Source organism: Micropterus dolomieu, linkage group LG23, assembly GCF_021292245.1.
Source record: "Micropterus dolomieu isolate WLL.071019.BEF.003 ecotype Adirondacks linkage group LG23, ASM2129224v1, whole genome shotgun sequence".
NCBI classification, from domain to species: domain Eukaryota; kingdom Metazoa; phylum Chordata; class Actinopteri; order Centrarchiformes; family Centrarchidae; genus Micropterus; species Micropterus dolomieu.
Window position 1 is genome coordinate 23,533,880 of NC_060172.1, and position 19,673 is coordinate 23,553,552.

General features: G+C 39.5%; 2 protein-coding genes across 3 annotated transcripts; one reads left to right on the forward strand and one right to left on the reverse strand.

Moving 5' to 3' along the window:
- Positions 1-2,460: 2,460 nt before the first annotated feature.
- Positions 2,461-5,723, reverse strand: LOC123962800 (sialidase-3-like). Its single transcript, XM_046039157.1, has 3 exons — positions 5,208-5,723; positions 4,778-5,017; positions 2,461-4,574 (listed from the first exon to the last, which is right to left on the reverse strand). The coding sequence occupies exons 2-3, from the start codon at positions 5,000-5,002 to the stop codon at positions 3,567-3,569; spliced, it is 1,233 nt and encodes a 410-aa protein (XP_045895113.1). The 5' UTR covers positions 5,003-5,017; positions 5,208-5,723; the 3' UTR covers positions 2,461-3,566.
- Positions 5,616-12,377, forward strand: xrra1 (X-ray radiation resistance associated 1). 2 transcript variants are annotated; one of them, XM_046039148.1, is made up of 17 exons: positions 5,616-6,084; positions 7,368-7,504; positions 7,601-7,672; positions 7,765-7,837; positions 7,933-8,030; positions 8,503-8,651; positions 9,679-9,783; positions 9,905-10,023; positions 10,120-10,172; positions 10,281-10,370; positions 10,456-10,549; positions 10,646-10,767; positions 10,866-11,009; positions 11,148-11,298; positions 11,428-11,543; positions 11,668-11,773; positions 11,864-12,377. In XM_046039148.1, the coding sequence occupies exons 1-17, from the start codon at positions 5,988-5,990 to the stop codon at positions 12,058-12,060; spliced, it is 1,923 nt and encodes a 640-aa protein (XP_045895104.1). In that variant the 5' UTR covers positions 5,616-5,987; the 3' UTR covers positions 12,061-12,377. The 2 variants fall into 2 exon arrangements, with proteins under 2 accessions (XP_045895104.1, XP_045895105.1); XM_046039149.1 differs by lacking the exon at positions 7,601-7,672 and having other exon boundaries at positions 5,619-6,084.
- Positions 12,378-19,673: the final 7,296 nt, after the last annotated feature.

Consider the following 19,673-nt stretch of genomic DNA (forward strand, 5'->3'; position numbering starts at 1 on the left):
GCCCCCCCCCCCCCCCCCAAAAAAAAAAAAAAAAAAACTTATTTAAGTGCACTATTACCCACAATGCTGTAAATTCAAGGATTATAATCTCAACCTCCATTCTAAGGTGCTCCTTTGATGGTTTCCTTATGTACACTTCCCTGAAAAACACACTGTTGGTAGAAACACTTTATCGGTAGCGTGATGGTTAGCACCGTCGCCTCACAGCAAGAAGGTCGTGGGTTCAAACCCCGGCTGCCCCGGCCTTTCTGTGTGGAGTTTGCATGTTCTCTCCGGGTACTCCGGCTTCCTCCCACCATCAAAGACATGCAGTCTAGGTTAATTGGCAACCCTAAATTGTCCTTAGGTGTGAGTGGTTGTTTGTCTATGTGGCTGGCAACCTGTCCAGGGTGTACCCCGCCTTGCACCTTCATCTTGGCTCCAGCCCCCCCTGTGACGATGGATGGAGTCACACTCATTGTGAAATCTCTGACTGAGAACAGTTTGTGCCCATGCAGACTTAGATTAAGCTGTTACAAGTTATCCCTGAGTGTTTTTCATTCTGGCAAAGAAAATCTATTGGTTGACATGACCAGCGTTTACTGTATACTCCTAATGGTGACATTTCATTTGTGACAGACTGCTTTGTTTTGCAGGCGCACTCATTATATGTGTAACAAAGGCCTCAGATATCTGTGGTGGAATTAGGCAATTACGATTTGAAAAATGGCACTTTTGAATTATTAACCATGCGTACACACAGATATACAATTGCATATCAAAATAGAAAACAAACCAAGGTGCCAAATTTGAACTTTAGTATGTTGTAGATGTAGTTTGAGGTTTGGTAAATCAAATGTCTTTGATTTACTAAATCAGAAGGCGATAATTTATATGTAATGGGAGAAAATTGTTTTATAAGGAATGCATAATATAATCAAGGAGAAGAGAGAGAAAATACATAACATGGAAATAACAAAATAAGGATAAGCACTACCAAGCCGTGCAGTATTTTAACTGCTTAAAAAACAACAACTCATGGAATCCTACCAAATCTGCTCTTCACCTGTAGTCCCCAGGGTCATTCAAATGGATGGTACAAGAACAATGTGATAGCCTTGTGTCCAGCACTGTCTGTGCTGCTGAAAGAGCAGAGTCTGCTGAGACACCACAAATGCTTACCACTAACAGAAAACATCTGTGACGCCAACACTGGTATAGCGTCTGACTCCCCAATATCATCAGTGATAGATAAAAACATATGTGTGTGTATTACAATAAGCCACCCTCTGATAAAGATTATCATATGTGCTGGAAAACATTGGATGTGTCACCGCCAACACTGTTGGAGAAAAACAGGTTTCACCGCATGATTCATCCTGCCTGTGAAGAAGCTGTTTGGATAAGATGATGAAAAACTGAAACCAAGGAAGTAGCAGGTCAGCAGATCAGAACATTTGAGATTTATGAGCTCCCACATCTAATAAAGTAACTTTCCTAGTTTTTGTACCAATTCAGTGATCTTGACATTTAAATACAGTCAGAAAAGTTGTGATCTCAATTGGCATCAGGTGGCTGAAAAGAAACGCAATTCATGCAGCACTTTTTCATTTTAATTGGGCTTAAACAATAAGGCTGGTCATGTTCTAACAAGGGTTGCCTCTGAAGCCAAATCCACATCAGTGAGGCACTCCATTGCACTGGGTGACAGTTTCTTTTATTACCAATGCCTTGACCATAGCTACTGTCCTGCTACTGTAAATATTCATAAGAACACCAAATGTGTATTCATCCGCAGCTGAAAATAGTGCAGTTTTTACTCCTGTTTGAGTAATGTTTGATAAAAGCTACAGCGCCCAGCTGGAATTTACTGTGTTTTATTTTTCATGTTTTTTTGCAACCTGTTTAATGTCCGAAGTAGGAGCATGGGATTTGTTGACCACAAATCTTTTTTAGAATAACATTAGCCTTACTCTTTTACTTAGTATGCATCTTCATTGTAGTGGCCTTACCTAGTGTATTGTTATCAGTAACAGCAGTCAATCTGTATTAGTGAATATTTTTTTCTATTGTTATATTTTCATTTGGCCAGATACTCATATGGCATGTAAATCAAAGCATGACACAGATAGTTTTCATTTGTTAATTGCAGTTTAACTACTAACGGTAGAGATATTAGGAAAAATTGAAAAATACAGAATATGCATTCCATCGTCTACTAAAATGCTCCTCCCTGTCCCTGATTCATTCCTGCTGTCTGCACATCTGCTGAATCACACTCTACTCCCCACAGTCCCTCACAACATTTCCACATGCCATAAGCCTCATTTGGCTGCCGAGGGAAGGGAATGCTCTTTTGTCCCATACATCTGTTTGACAGATGATGATCCTAAATTTATCCCAGCAGTCAGTTGTTAAAATAATTACTGCAACTACACTATAATCAGAAATAAATATGCACAAACTTGAACAAAAGAGGAGTCAGGTGATCACAGGTTACTTTTATTTTCTACTAAAATACATGTTTCATGCAGGTTTTGTCACTTCACTTAAACAGTCAACAAAAACACAATGAAATGAGTGTAGGACCACCTCGAGGCATTTTGCCTCACAACATTACACCAAGATGGATGTTAAAATCGCTCGGTACACGGTTTTGTGTGTGCAAATTCCTAGTGGCTGTCTGCTGTTACATGCTTTCATTTGATAACAGAACAGCCAGCCTATCGTACCTGGTTATATTCCTGCACTTAATGACATATAAAAAAAACCTTGTTAAGAAATCAAGCTAAGCAGAAAGTAAATAAGTAAATTATGTAACCAAGTGAAATATTGCTTTTGAAATAAAAGAAATAGTACAGTACAAATGAGCTCAAAGTAGCTTGCAGTAAGCATCTATTAATACATCAAACTCATAGAGATGGTACAGTTTAGTTGGTCTCTTCATTTATTAGCTGGATGTGGCAAGTAAAAAGAAAATGTTTATCTTTCCTGTCCACTTTTGTGGCAACCACTGTGACCTACAGAAAAAGGTTGTGCACTGACAGGCTGCGGCACAGCTTAAGTTTAAACAGTGGAGTAGAAGGCATATAGTGAATCAGAGTATACTAAAGGTAAAGGAGAGGCTGAGCATGGATGAGACTCTACGCTCTACTTTACAAGGCCTGCTATGATCTTCATATGAAAATAAAAAGAGGTAGGCAAATTTTTCTCCACTGCTCAGAAAATATTAAGATGCAGAAATGGGTACGAAGTACTTGTCAAACATGCTACACACAAAGCCTGTTTTAAAGATGACAGTCCAGCACAGCATGCTTGAAATCAGCCGCCCAACCTATTAAAAATAGTTTCCTTCCTTACACAGCTGGTTGCATATTAATACTATTTAGACTTAAATTACTTTTTCATGTAAACAAGGAGACATCAAAACACACGACTCATGCATGCATTATCATCTCCAGAATGTAGAACAACAGTAAACACAGACAGATGTTACTGCACATCATATTCAGTGGCTTTTGCTTGGATCTTTAGGTTGCAGGCAAACGCTAGAGAGATTTGTTAATACAGAAATAAACAACCACAATTCAGCGCATCTTCTTTTCTTTCTTACTGCCTGTCTGCATGACATCATTAAGGGTAAAGGACATGAACGCAATCTGCTCAAGTTCACTTTCTTTCCCGCACTCCATCAGGCACGAAAACTGATCCTTGTCTCCGTTGTAAGCCAGGTCTGAGTAGCCACTTGGTCCCTTGTGGATGATCCTGGGCCTGTCCCATCCTGATGAGTGCAGGGGGGATCGGTTCAAATACACGCCCATATCCCTTCTACTAGACTTGTTGGTCGGGTGGAGGAAGAGGAGCCAGGTTTGTGTGTCTGGAGACAAAAGCGATGTGCCACAAGCCTTGCTTTCAGCGTCGTCATTTGGGACAAATTCAGGAGCGGGAAAGCCAATGACACTGCCTTGACAGCCTGAAGGTGGTTCGATGAGCTCTGGCGCAATGTGAGGTTTGTCAAAATACACGCCGCTGTTTTCACTCAGGGCCTCACATCTGTGGCCTCCAGTGTTGCGAGCATTGCAGTAAAGATGACTCCTGCCCTCGTGGTCAATGATCTCTGCCATTTCACATTCACTCGACTTTTTTCGAAGCATCTTACCTATACGCCATGTCTGGCCAAAGTCCTCACTATATACTGACAGTGCACGTGGGTAGACTGTAAAAGGAATGGGGAAGGAACAGCATCTGTAAGGGACATAATAGGCGTACGCAGGGATGATCAATCTGCCGTTCTCCAGCTGAACACCGTGGCCTGGGCCCACAGCAAATGTGGCCCACTTATGGAGAGTTTCGCCCATCACACTTTCTGTTAAGTCTTTCGCTTGACTCCAGGTTTGCCCATCATCACCGCTGCTAACACAGCAAAGACGTGCCTTGTTCTTACCTGTGATGATCTGCCTGAACTCTGTGGTATTTCCCCAGATACAAATGAAAAATAAAAACAGTGTTTTGCTGTTTTTTTCATACACTGGGCAGGGATTCATAGTGCGGTGATTAGGTAGACATGCTGTTGACAGCTCCTGACTGGACAACCACTGGAAAAACAAGGCAAAAGACAACTATTTAAAAGACGAGCACAGGTAATGTTGACAGCTATCAGTATGATTTTTAAACACATAGAGCCCCACACCAAAAAGCTCCTGTTAAAAGGATTCTGATTGCTAGTGACGTCTTGAGCACCTTCCTCAGACTACAGTTATCAGAATCAATCTGCAGCTTATTGCATGTGAATAATAACCTGAACAGATCCATCATCTTTCAGCGTTCCTCTTCTCATAACAAGGATTTTGGCATCATGGTCACAGGGCGAAGATCTCTTCTCTGCAAAGGCGAGGAAGGTGTGACTGTGCCTCAGATAAAGGAGAGCAGGAATTCTGTATGTAATCCCACTTGGCTCTTTTTCAAACAAAGTTGTTTTGACCGGTTCCTCGCCGCTGCCACTCTTTGATGGTGTGTTTCCCATGGCGGATTAGAGTTCCTGTGAATAGAAAATGTTCCAAATGTATGACAAGTTTTAGCTTGTTTTCTCTTTTTTGGGCTTGTTATAACAATCTTCCAAGCACAGACTCGCAGTAATAGTTCACACTCCAGCAGCTCCTCATCACATTTGATTGCATTGTTACAAATAACATCTAATGTATATTGTGCATACATAACATAAGCCTTACCCTCACTCTCATCAAATTTGTCACCCCTGATCTTGCGCGAACAGCATTATACCGTCTAATGTCACTCCACACCGGGCACCTCTGATGTTCACGACACTGATGCTACGGGTTCATAAGGAAAGATGACGGCACTGAAGCGAGACCCACGGTCACACTCACTTCCGTATTCGCTTAGACGCGTTCTCACTAACCTAGACGTCGGTTTTAACTACCTACATCTGCTAGAGCTCCAAACATGCTGTTGTTTGAAGGAATTTCTCGTTTTATTGTGCTAGCACAATATCAAAATGACATACAATGTCGCTATTAACTGTTAGGAGACAGGAGTAATCCGGTAAACAGCGTCACGCATGCGCAAACGAGCAACGACTCGAACGTAAATTCGTCTTGATAAGTGTTTGGATATCTTGTATTATATGTGAGGAAACCCTGGTGCATCTTCCTAATAACACATGTGTAATGTCTTAAAGTACCACAGACTGGCTAGGCAGCACTTATCTTATCACTGAATTAAATCTCTGGCTACCTGAGATCTCCGTTTTTTTCCGCCTTCGCCTGTAAACAAAACCCCCGTGTTTACTTGTTACCGCCCCCCGCTGGACGGGAGGCGCAGCGCGCTCGTTTTACATGTTGTTGCTAGGACACAGAGCACTACAGTGTGGCTCCAGATCAAATACTTGTATTGTAACAAGTACTTTTGCCAGTTCTGTTCGTAAAAACAGCAGTCAATACTGCAATAAAGAGTTGTTTCGCCATAAATGGATCACATAAGCAAACAAGATGACCGCAGCATCATACAGCGTTAAATTTGATGATGGACAGAACTATCCCACTAAATGTTTCCCAGCCCGGACATTACTCCATCGAGGAAAAGAAGGTGGGTTAAATAAAATTTGCCTGTTGAAGAAACTTATACTACACTTATACTACAGTGTTATTAAGTATAGAAATGGGCTACAGTTAACACCTACAGGCTATTTTTTAACGATTAGTCTGGTGATTATTTAATTAATCAATATTTTGATCCCAAAGCTATTCATTAATGTAAATGTTTGGTAATAAGCTATTAGTTGTCATCAATTCATTTTATGTCAATTGATCAGTTGTTTATTCTACTGGAAGAATATTAGTCTGTGTTAAGGCTAATGCTAATGCTAACTTTTTTATAATGGGGTATGAGGTTTTGCTTGTATATTTGAATGTAACTTAATAGGCCTCTCTATTAATAAGCTATGAAACTGCAGGAACAGCCAGCTGGGACATTTTATCATTCAATAGCATGAGTGGAGGAACTGGAGATCCACACAGAGATGCAATAAGGAAAAGTTGGAAAGGCATCTACATTGAGTCACACTGAGGGACTTTTGCAGGCAGCTAGAGCCTTACAAGAAAACATGGACTACATATCTCATCATAAACAGAATCAGAAATACTTTATTGATCCCCAGTGGAAATTCTTATGTTACAGTTGCTCACTTTGCACATCAAGTCATTAAAGGAATAGAAATAATAATAGAGAGTTGGTAAGTAGAACATATAAAGAAAATATAGGTACAGTCTAAAATATAAATAGGAGTGTGGATAATGTACAGTATTTTACAGCATATGACAGAAGTGTATTAATAAATAGTAATGAATGAATAGTACTAATAATAATGAGTGATATGGGGGAATGATAGTGTTGAGGAGGAATGGATTAAAAATCCTTAAAAATTGCAGTGTCTGGAAACCAGAGTACTGAAACAGAGAATATTGCACATTAAGTATTGAAACATGCACTCTTAGATAAATGATGAAGGACCTCTATCTAGGCAAATTATACAATCTAGTAACTAGGACATATATGGGCACATTGTTTTATTTATTTAATATAGAAGAGGTATGTATTCTTAACTCTGCTGACAGTTTGTACAGTAATACACTTGCACCATATACTGTAGAGTTGAAACGGTGAATAGTTTGTTGACAGAAAATTAATCAGCAACTGTTTTGATAATCATTTCATAGCTTCAGACATTATTTAAGCAAAAATGCCAAATATTCTTTGGTTCCAGCTTCTGTGAATGTGTGCTTTACTCTGTTTTACATCATTATAAATTGAATAGCTTTGGGTTTTGGACTGTCGACAACAAGTCATTTTGATATTTAATTTCCTTGTAGGTGCTGGTCATTGGCTTTTGGCTTACAGAAAGGCCGAGGAACAGACATACAGGAATGTGTATAGAAGAATAAAAGAGACTGAGAACAACAGGGGGGCTGATACTACTCATGGTTACACATTAGATGGACCTTTTCTGGTAAGGCACTGAAATCTACTTATGTGACAGAAGATAGACCAGTCTATCACCTGTCGGTGACCCCAAACCATTAAAAATTAAAATGTTCTCTTGTAGCTCCAATTACATTGTGTTGATGAGCCGTCTGAGCTCTGCTCTGTTGATGTCAGTGAGCAGAAACTGAATTCTGTAAGAATCACTTTTCACATTTTGCATTTTAAAATGATTTGGTAGTCTGTGAGTAAAAACTGATGAAAGATTTTTCCCCTGACTGTGCACAGGTCAAGCCAGAGGATCTCAAGGTGTTTGGCAATGTAGCTTATATCGATGCATCTATTAACTCCCTCTCTTTAGGTGATTGTTTGTATATATCATGCAGATTTACCTTCAGTGTACCTCTTGCTAAAAAAGGGCATGCGATTCAGTAAATGCATGTTGTTTTTCTTCAGGGTCTTTCAGCAATTTTGTGTCTTTAAGAGAACTCAATCTGTCGTTAAATGGGCTTTGCAACATGACATTTCATGCTGCTGACTTCCCTCATCTCCAGGTAAGATGACCGTCTTTGACATTTATTACTATTTTTAACATTGTCTGTTTGGATTACTAACATGTCACAGGAGTAATATACCACTAACATGACATTTTAGTCCTAACAAGAACCTGAAAGCCCTTTATTTCCATCTGACTTTCTCATGAAGGAAGAGCTTTGCTATTAACTGGTGAAAAAGAAACAACCTACTGCCAATTCAAGTTGTGGACTGATGCCTACATCATTCCTTTAAAAAAATAGATATTATACCTGTGCAATGATGAACAAAGTTGATGATGAGGGTAAAGTTCATTCATGCAATAGCAGGGCAGAGCAACAGCTAATCTAGAGAATCACCAGGTGTGTAACATCGATGATATTTCGAATCACACTCTGCTAATGGGCTTGTAACAGCAACTCCTCTTCTTTTCCCATTTCCTCTTCCTGTTGTGGTTATGTTTATCTAAATAAGTAATTTAAACCCTCACAGGTTTTGGATTTGTCCTACAACAGTTTGTCAGCTGATGACATCGTTTCCATTGGTCGGCTTCCACGTCTAAAAGTCTTTCATCTGACTGGAAATCAGCTTCGTCATCTTCCTCCCAATCTGGGTTCTTCCAACCTCGATGCCACTCAGCTGTTAGTACCTTATTTTCCATGAAGCAGCAATTTAAGAGTGACTAGGTACAGAATTTGTCATAGTGTATTTTTGTATTTATTATAACTATTTTTAAAAATACCACACCTATGATCAGACAACTTGCTGTGTCAACTCAGATGATCTGCATTAAAGCGTGTACATTTGCTCTTCTTTGCATATAGTTTTATTCTATATATACACAGCAAATGAATCCTCTTTTAACAGTATTTTGTGCATTTGTTCTGGGGGAAAAACAGCTAAAACACAAGCAGATAACATATTAAATCAGATCTTTCAAAGGTTTAGTCTTGCTTTTCTATCCCAACTTAACACACACACAGACAGGTCTGTTCTGTCCAGCACTGCTTTGTGTAATAGCTGTTTTGCCAGTGAGTCGGTGGCAAAAAGCCTACTTTCCATATAAAAGTTATTACAAAAAACTTTGATATGAGTCATGTAACTATAGTCTGATGCTGCCTGCACTCTGCTTCTTACAATTACTGCTGCAGAAAATATCTTTGATTGAGAATCTTTCTGGCAAATTATTACCACGCCTTTATGGTTACAGTTCATGAGTAAGAACAAATAGCAAGTTCTTTAACCGATAACCATGCAAATGTTTTATAGTTTTACAGTGAGCTCTCAAACCAGGTTTGTCAGTCATCCTTTGGCATGCACATCATGTATCAATCACGCTTATTGGTATACATAATCAGTCCATTTGTGTTGATAGTTTATTACAGAGAAAGATCACAATCCCAAGTGTGTTTAAAACACTTTTTAAATTGGCCAAGAGGGGGTGCACACGTGTTCCAAATTCACACTCCTGATACTAGTAAAGCAACTACACTGACATTCAACACACCTGCTTTACAGCCAGGTAGATAAAGTGAAGCAGAAAATGGCGTGCACACATTGTGTAACTTTTTGAATTTAACTGCATTATGAGATGCATTTGGTATTTATCAGTATGGATTTTATGGTGCTGGTGAATTGTACTGTTCTTCTTTTCTTTTGTTCGTCTAGGCCGGCTGAAGAAGCAGACATGGCATTTAAAGCTCTTGAAGTTCTGATGCTTGACGATAACAAACTGTCCTCTGAAGTCTTCAACAGTCTTACAAACCTTAAGAGGTCTTGAAGTGGTTTAAAATTCGCTACATAAAACAAAGTATTACTTAAGGCCGACTTCTATCATAATGCAAAACAGCATATGTGGTAACGTTCACTAAGCATTTTTCATTTTCAATCCCAGGCTGAAGTATTTAAACCTACAGGGGAACCGCGTTTCTGAAATACCATTTTTGCAAGTGACGGGCTGTTCAAAACCTTTGCAGATGTCTTCTGAAGAGCAAGCTGAAGAAGAGGGACTTGGTAAATGCTCAGTTGATAACTTGACAATTGACACTGCATGTCTCAGCATCCTCATAAAAAAAAATATATTAAATCATTTTTATCCCCTCAATCCAGCAAACACAGAGCCAAATCCTAACACAGATGAACCTTTCAAGAGAATCTCACAGGTAATTAATTCAGCAGTCAGTGTCTGATATATTTGTCTTCACTGTTTCTACTGCTCATATTTTAAATCTCTGCACTAAACTTGTGTGTGGCCTAATTGGTCTCCCTAGATATTTCATGAGGAAATCTGGGAAGAGTACTGCAAAGGATCCAGTTTGCCGCTACCAGAGCTTCAGGTCCTTAATTTAGCAGACAACAAGGTGTGTTGTAATAACGTACAAATAAATCAACCGTGGCCCCTTTTGGAAAATGACCTAACATGTCTCATCAGTGTTTTGTCATCAGATTGCAGAGGAAGAAGCGCTGATGGCCGCAGCTCTTTTCCCTATGCTGCGAGAAGTTGATATTCACTCCAACCCCCTGACCACACGGAGAAGTGGTAAGGCGTCTCTCTTCTGATATAAGAGGCCATTTTTAAAGCTTGGCTCTGAATTGTCAGTGCAGAAACTGCCTTCATGTCTTTGTTTGAACGCAGGAGACCCTCCCTTACTGACCTATTACCTCCAAGAGAGACTGGGGATAACAATAAAGCGTAAGAAGACACAAGAAGCCGTGAAGAAGCTCCCACTGAAGGTGTCCATTGATCCAAAATGGAAGGTCGGATGTGTTCTGCATTGCTGTTGTCCGATCATGACTCTCCAGATTTCACTATATGTAAGCAAAACAGTCACACTTTTGATATTTTTGTATTGCAGGTGGAAGAAAGAATCCTGAAGGCATCAAAGAAGCCATTGTTGATGGATGCGTCTCATCCTGCTCAGGCTGAGAAAAGTGAGGTGACTGTCGAGAGAACATCAGAATCCCTCCATGAAAACACAGAGCAGTTCTTCGTTACTCAGGTATGTACATGTTCCTCCTCTCTGTTGGGAAAAATAAATTGCTTCTCAAAAACACATGTTGCGTTTGTGCCTATGCGGTTTATCAGTCTCAACGTTTCAAACAATTTCTCTCTTTACTGAATGTTCTCTCATGTTCAGGTGACAGATGTTCCCGAATATGAGTTTGATCGTGGAGCTGATAAGAAAGAAACTGCAGAGAGGAACAATGACAGCGCCGTTCCTGAAAGATTCACATGCTATGAAATGTTGATGGATGCAAAACCAAACCCTGATGTGGTGGAGCCCTTTGGTGAGGACGGTGGTTTCCCCTGCAGCTATTTGTCTTTGCACATTTTCCTAAAGCCCCTTAAAAGCTTTGACTATACAATCACCCCATGGTGAAGAGGGATTTTAAAGGCTTTTTTTTTTCCTTCAACAGGAATTCAAACAGCTGTTCGGATGCTGGAACACAAGCTGAAGACTCTTAACGTTTACAGAGGCTCAAAACCAAAACTTGATAGCATCCAGACACCATACAGAGAGAGAGAGAAAAGGGTTCATTTGCTTTCACATTTAATATTAAAGTCAAATTTTAATAAATCTAGCAAGAACTGTAAAGAACAAGAATGTTATCACCTTCATGTCATGACTTAAAAAACAACAACTTTTCTGTACTCAGATTAAGGAACTTCCACCTTTGAAACCAGTAAAGCAGCCAGCTGAAAGGGTTGATGAAATTATCAAGGAAATCAAAGAGAGTACAACGATAACAGAAGTCCCCTTAAGTAAGCACATTTCTGATACAGCCAATGTCAGCTAACTTCACCTTTCAGGACCTTTTCCTTTCTTCATGTAACACTTGTTTTTTTGCACAGGCAGCGCCATACACGGCACGGGTGTTAACAAGCAAGAATGTACGGAAGCTCTATCGCTGCTGAGGGACATGAAGACAAAGTACAAGATGGTCCACAAGAAAACAATGGAACAAGCAGCTGGCATCGAGTCTGATAGAAACACCAACCAAAGTGGGCCTAAACCTCCACCTGTAGCAACAACATATAGCAGGCAATAGATCAGTATGTTGCAGTATATGTAGCTTCAGTCCCTTAAATATTATCTTTCTGAGCTTTAGGAAACAGCTACAGAGTTCAACAGAATCAAGTAGCAAGATCTGTTGCGACAGGGTGGTGTTCACTGAAATGACCGTGTTTCTGTTTGTTCCCATGAGTCAGTCTGATGGTTTCGAGCAGCTGCCGTGCCACCACTGCTATGACCAGAATTAATCAAGCATGCATGTATAGTATGCATCACCTGTTTGCCACTAGATTTCAGCTGAAACAATAAAAAGTTGACTTGGTCTTCTGGTGGGCAGAGCCAATTAAAACTGTGTACATTTGTATCTTTCCAGTCCAAAAAGAGGTTTCCGTGTTTCTTCTGGTCAAGCCCGTCTCTGCAAGCATCCCATTGAAAGCCCAGCCTGCAGTTACTAATGATTAACGTGTTTAATTCCAATATTAGGCAAGAGGGTGTGATAATTAGTAAGGAACATGCTATAAGCTTCCATCCTGTGTGTCCTGAGGCCTAAACCTTGCATTAGCAAAGCTGTCAGCCTTGGGATAGATGCTACCTCACTACTTATACGTACAAAACAAAACAAGACTGATGGCTATGAGAGTTACTTTAAAACAACAGTGATTTGATTAATTTGAAGTTACTAGTTAGTCGATCAGAATGGAGAAGGTACACGATTTGTTGACCGAGTGGACTTTTTCAACCAATGAATAGTACTAGTTGATGTCATGTTTTAACACTTTAAAATCAGCCAGAGCGCATTTATACTGCGGAGTGGTAGGAAATCGATCTAATTGATAGTTGAATAGTAACTTTGTGTAATATCTTCTGGTTTGTTGAATCTAGTGTGCCTGGTCTTATAGGTCAGATACAAAGATGGGATTGTAAGAATTCAGTGTAATCCTTTAGTGAAGCCAGCTGTGATCATTTGTTTTGGGCAGGAACAAGAGTATTTAGCGGAGCAGTAGGTGTCTGTGACTCCAGACCTCTGCAGTTCAATATAATTTGTAGTCCACATTCTTTAACACATAAATGATAATGTCTTGTAACATCATACATTGATATGTCATAAGTGACAGTACTACAAACTCAGAATGGATGCTTTGTCATGTTTCATTTCATGTTCTGTTTCTGTTGTTCATGCCCTTTTTGATTTCATGGTCTTGTCCTTCATATGATTTCAATTATGTTTCTTCAGAGCAGCTTGCAGATGTGGAATGCACTTTCAGCCTGGGAGGAATAAATCAATAGGTACTCTGAGGATATTTCATGGGATTCTACATTATTACATTCATGTGTGGATGTTTCCCTGCTTCTGTATGTATTGAATGGTAAATAATATTACAAACAGTAAGCGCAGTGCTTTCTGTATACAGCCAGCTGACGGTTACTATATCTAGTACGTTTTCATTCTATCACGTGTTTCACATTTTTTTTTATTTATTCTCTGCATATTTTGATATATAATATTTCTTTCTTTCAAAAATTTGCAAAGCCTCATTGAGTCATAATCTAAATGATTATATCTCTATATGAAGTACACATTCAGAACAAATTACCAAATTAGTTGTTTTGAATTTTTCTAAATAACAAACCAGAATTAAAAACATTCTTTAATGGCACAAACACAACTGAAAGCAGTAACTTTGCTGTCATGCAATTTGAAAATCTGCCTAAAAAAACACATGGTAGGCTGTCAACAATGTGTTGTTACAGTCACACAAGTCGCAAACATTTGAAGTTAAAAGTTACAACACCATATACAGTTTACATATATGACAGTGTGGTTTAATTTAACATTTAAATGTGTAAAGAGTGTCTGCTCCGGTAAAGTAATTCATACATTGAAAACAGTTTCCTGATCTATGCTAAACACCTGGCGTTCTGTCGGAGGGTCTGGTTTGGGTCTTTCCATCCTTAGCGGTATATTTGATGGTAATGAGGAGACTGTGCCAAGTGGCAGAGATTTGACACGAGGCAGAAATACTGTTTTCCGGTCCATTGGAGCTCAGTTCCACTCAGCAGAGCTCGTCTGTGTTGCAAAGATATCCCACAGTATCAAACACCACAGCTGCTATAAATGTCGAATGCTCAATGTGAACGGATTTTATGAAAATTCAGAGAACAATGTCTTCAGAGGTCCACAACACTTTCACAGCTCCATCTAGGCTCCAGTGCAACTCAAGTAAAGGCCTTTTGAGGATTTGTTATTGCTTTCAGTGATAGTTTAGTTTGTTGTTCCGCCAGTAAGTCCTGGCATGAATTTATTTTGCCCGACCAGAATGCTGTTACAAAGTAATTCTGAAGTGATAATGATTAGTACGTCAAGCATTTACAGTTGCAAGTGCAGTGTTTTCATGCTGGAATTCTTTTATGTAAGAAGAAAAATTATCATTGTGCAAGAGGTTGTTATACACGTTAGTTTTCCACAGTTTGGGGAAAATTTTTTTGGTTTACGAATGTTGACAAGATGGTGAAGAATAGTATGATCGTGTTCCTCCATGTGTCCTTTGTCTACTTGTGTTTGTCCCAACTATTATAAATCTACTAAAACCTGCCTCGGCTATCCCTGCTAGATTTACACATTACTGACCATTTTCAATGCAATATCAACCAATCAATCATTTTGTTAAATATGACAAATCAAGATCCTCGATTATATCACCTTTTTCAATGCAGGCATCAAATTAATCCTGGTCATACTCCCTCACCACTACCTTTCTCTCCAATCCTAAAAGAATTTGGCTTCAGGAGACAGGTCAAAAGGGTAAAAACAAAAGCAATGAACAACTCCAGATTCCCCTGTGAGTCTGATCAGGTGATCATTGTGTAATCAAAGTGAGCCATGTTTGAATCTGTCAGCACAGTCTACACTTTACACTGTGAGAAAAAAGTTTCTTTATATAGATTTAGATAACAAATATCGGCTAAGAAGACAGCCACAAAAACTCAATCAAAAAAAGAAAACAATCAATTTTAATTTGATTTGATTGAGTACAGCACAACATCATCATGAAATACCGTCAAACTGTTTAAGGGGCAATTTTGGTATTGTACCACCATGAAGTTGGGGTACTCACAAGAGACATACAGTATTACAAAAAAGGATGATCAAAATTGAAGCAGCAGAGGTCGAGATTATATTGTTCAAGTTCCAGAAACACTGGATCCTACACTTCCCACAATGCAACTTGATTGCATCTTTTTTTGGAACCTCCCTGTCTGGTAAATGCCCACATCGTATTCAAACCCCACACCACATATTATAGTCTCTAAGCCCAAGCTGAGATAACCCTGATGAGATCACTATGACATGATCATAATTTGTCAAACTTCAGAGCCACACAGGACTTATAAAACCGTTTTCACAGTTAGTAGTACTCCTCATGGCGAGTTAACTGAACATGATATATAAAATCGAATTTAATTCCCATTTCTAACTGTATACCAGTGGGCATCTGTGCTATCTGGCCTGCTAACATTGGTTGATTTACACCTATGCTAAATAAGTGAAAATGGTCTCCTAATGTGACAAATCACTTCAAGACTGAAGATAATTACACAATCCACATATGCCTATGATTTATTTCCTACAAATATGTAAAGTTATTCCAGAAGTTTCAATGTCATGAGCACACAGTTCTTTTTGCTTATCCGCTCATTTTATTTTTATTGGACTCCACACATTAACATTAACATCCACACAGAATAAACACAGACAAAAAGGTCTCAGTTAAGCTTTGCAGCCTCTTTTGTTCTTCACATGAAAAACTGATGAGGTGAGTTATTAACTGAAAACACATTTTCATCCATGCTCTCGGTGATATAACAGAATCTGGCAGGCGAGCGAGATACTCTATCCAAATGCAAAAATAACAAAAGACATGGTGGAGAAAGGCATTATCGGTCTGTGTCTTAGGCAAGACAGATCTTTGTTTATATATATATCTATATTTGTTTTGTGTCTGTATATTTTAACGCAATACATTTTCACATCTGGAGCAGTCATTGCTGCAGTCAAGCCTAAGAAATGTTTGGGTAAGGTTTGTTTGACTCTCAAATTGAGGGCCAACAGTTAAGCTTTGAGAATAACCCTGTGGAGACTCAGACACCAGATTTGGCTCAGGAAGAATAGGCCTGAATACCTCATCAACACTCCTCATTACTCAAGTGCCAAATGAGTTCACTGCAGACTGGACCTATTCATTATTTCTTTTGATGGACAATTGAACTGTAACACACTTATCATGTAATCCTGGAAAGGCTGAAAAGAGGCCATTATTAATTACAGATCATAACCGTCAAGTTGTTGTTGTTCTTCTTTATTCTGTGGAACAAAAGATCTCGCTGTGGTCAGTCTTTACTAGTTTACAATCATTACAAGCACGTGTTTAAAATTTCGACCTTTAAACTGAGCTGCTCAGGATGAGAGGATGAAGACCAAAGTGTTCATGACATGTAGCCCGGTATTGTCCATGTTTTCTTGGCCAGACTCCAAACATCAGCTAAAATGATCAGGGCCAACTTAATTAAATAGAGGGTAAAGGTGTAAAAAACAGAGCCCTTGATAGATTTCGGAAGTATTTTGATGAAGTATAAACTCAGGGGTTCTTCTGAGCACCTTAATCAGCTATGAAAGCAAACACATCTATCAGACTTAATTAACTTAACACAATTTGGCTCCCTTTGAATCAAAAGACTGCCTGATTGATTTGCAATGCTTCAGTTCCCCACAAACACTGTATGCATCAGCGAGGAACTACTCGCTGCAGCACACGAGGAAATGTTTTATTTCATCTTCTGAAATTAGTTCAACTCTGCTGCTTTCCTTTGCAAGACAGCACAATGATTGCAGAGCTACAAACAGTCAATCTGTAATGAAATCCTGTATGAGCATTAACATTAAGGATCTCAATGTTTTTTCCACGACATGCATGAGCTGTTGTTTGTAAAGGAAGTGACATAATAAAACAACAGCAAATGAGATTTGTTAATATCACAGTAATGGCTCAGAAGTGCTTCCAATCCTGGGCCGAGTCATGACCCCGAGTCTCACATTTTCTTCACTTCTCACTGAATCTGGGCTACATGGGCAGCAGGGCGGAGTACACATACACAGAGAGCTGACCGACTGCATGATTTATACCTACTGACTGCCCCCAGCTGTTACAATTGCCAGAGCCAAGACTAAGCATGCATAGCTGAGTTGGGCCCTGAGACGAATGCGAACATCCACAAAATGAGGACTGATAGGATCTCCATCCAAAATGACAAAGACATCGAAACATGCAGTGCCAGAAAGCAAGTTTGTAGAAAATAAAACTTGTTTTAAACCTGCACTTTCATCAAATAATGACCTGCATGGGAAAATGGCAACGTGCAAACTTTAATTACTAATTTAAGTTGGCAGCAATAAAGTAGAACACCCCTTTCTCACCCTTTTGACCGGAACAGCCTCTTGGAACAACGAAGGGAGAGACTGTTGTAAACTGCCTGGTCCAACAGTTTACACAAAAAAAATGATGGCCTTTTTGAGAGAGTAATGAAGGCATGCAAGGGAAGTGCGTCTGTTTCAAAATATTGTTTCATGCCTTTAGTGAGAGACAGACAGGGCTGTCTGGCGCTAAATGTGAAGGAAACACAATGAGTCATTGTGGAAGGGGAGGGGACAGAGAGAGAGAGAGCACGTCGGCAGTGCACAGAGAAGGGAGGCAATATTATTCTGAAGCACCCACTCAGTCCACCAAATCTGCCGTTGCACACTGACGGAGTCATGGGAACCACGGTGATAATTTGACACCTGTTGATCAAACAGGCCTGCGGAAAGACTGCACACAGTGCTGCTGAGCAAGAAGACTTAAACCAAAAGGCTTTCATGGATCATGTTTACATGGGTTCTAGTGAGCTCATTATTTCAGTGACTTTGTCTATAATAGTGTTATTTCAAAGTTTGGATTTGTCTTTGGTGGCATTTAATATTAATTAGTTTGTTGGCTTACATTTAGATCTAAAAGCACAATCTCACCCATTTATACAGCAAAAATTCAAAACACTGAGGTATTTACTCATTCTGTCGTAAACTATAAGATTTAGGTTGACAGTGGGCCCTCTGATAGCCAGATGAAGAGCCACCCAAAATATTTATGTGTTGTCAGTAATTCAAAATTGCACAATAGAATTTATGGGCGAATTATGCTATTGCTTCTTTGCACTTTTTCTTTTGTCAATTGCGGGCAACAGAAGCAAGCCCTGAACATCCCAGCGGACAGTTGCTTATTTACACATCCAGCTGTTACAGAGCAGTATTATCATTCATTTGGAATGTGTTTCTGAAAACCTGGTGAATCTAAGTCCCATATTCACGAGGACTGACCCCCAATTCATAGTTTCAGTCACGTGACATGCACGGTGACCTGGAGGGCAAAACAACGGACCAACATAGCGGCTCACACCGCGACTCTCCCGTAGAGACGCCGCGAAAGCAGTCAAATTTTATTTGTATCACCTTTTAACGTAAGAGAAAGAAAGATGTGAACACAAACTGCAAGTGTTGGGCCTATCTGATCCATATAACGTTACAGCATCCGCTGCCGCATTTCTACTGTTAAAAACCGCCAGGTCCCTGCTGCTGCTCGACTGCGGTATGTTTATGTTTACCTTCTGGGGAATCACTCACCTAACTCAGCCCAGGCTTGTCTCCTTGATTAGTAAATCTGAAAGCTCAACAACCATCCAGCATTTGGCAACGCAAAAACTAACAAAGTCAAAGTAACAGTGTAATGTTAGGCTATCACTTGCATATTGGTTGGCAGGCAACGGAAATTAACGTCTTTTTGCCCTCCAAGGAGGCTTTTTTATTGGAGTGTGATGTCACATGAAAACTATGAATAGTGGAAGATTCGATGCTTCGATCAGCGGAACCCGATTTAACTGCCAATCTCAATTTAGAATCATCGCAGGTCCGTCATGAAAGTAGGATCATACCATTTTGGCATTATGGGGGAGCATCACTACCGGTTTTCTCCCAATAAGTTAATATAGCTACAGCCTATTATGATATAAATGTTAACATATAATGCTGTAAATAAAAATGTGAAAAGAAAGAAGCTTTGAATAAATATTTTTCAAGTACGTGAACATATGCAAAATTGTAACACTACCCCTTAAGGTAAGGGACATTGGTGCTCTTGATAAACATATAATAACAAACATATTATTCGACTATCAGTCGACTATAGACAATTCTGTTTCAACTATATAAATCCATAGTCGGGGACAGCCCTAATATTCACTTTGTTTTTGGTCTCCACCATTCCCTGAACAGCTAAATGCTTCACTATGTTCGCTAGCTAGCTGCTAGTTCTCTTTTGGTGCTGGGCAGGAAGTGTATATAGGGTTTTTGAGCTTTTTTGCTAAGAACAGCAGCTGGTGTGGCCAAAAACAACGCTAAGAGAGTGGTGGAAGTCAGGTTGTGGGTCAAATACCAAAAACCAATAAGCTCAAAGACTGAGGGAACTGTGATCACTACGAGTGACCCCTTTCAAATTCAAGTAGTAGTGTGATCCTTTGCTAATATAAAAATATTAAAGCCTCTTTAACAACTTCAACATTTTA

Excerpts from the sequence above, each read along its gene's own strand:
- xrra1 (XM_046039148.1), top strand. The coding sequence starts at position 5,988 with ATGACCGCAGCATCATACAGCGTTAAATTTGATGATGGACAGAACTAT. Across the intron at positions 10,173-10,280 it reads CTTTCAAGAGAATCTCACAG|ATATTTCATGAGGAAATCTG; the intron begins GTAATTAATTCA and ends TGGTCTCCCTAG. Across the intron at positions 10,371-10,455 it reads TTAATTTAGCAGACAACAAG|ATTGCAGAGGAAGAAGCGCT; the intron begins GTGTGTTGTAAT and ends TTTTGTCATCAG.
- LOC123962800 (XM_046039157.1), bottom strand. The coding sequence starts at position 5,002 with ATGGGAAACACACCATCAAAGAGTGGCAGCGGCGAGGAACCGGTCAAA. Across the intron at positions 4,575-4,777 it reads AAGATGATGGATCTGTTCAG|TGGTTGTCCAGTCAGGAGCT; the intron begins GTTATTATTCAC and ends TTGTTTTTCCAG.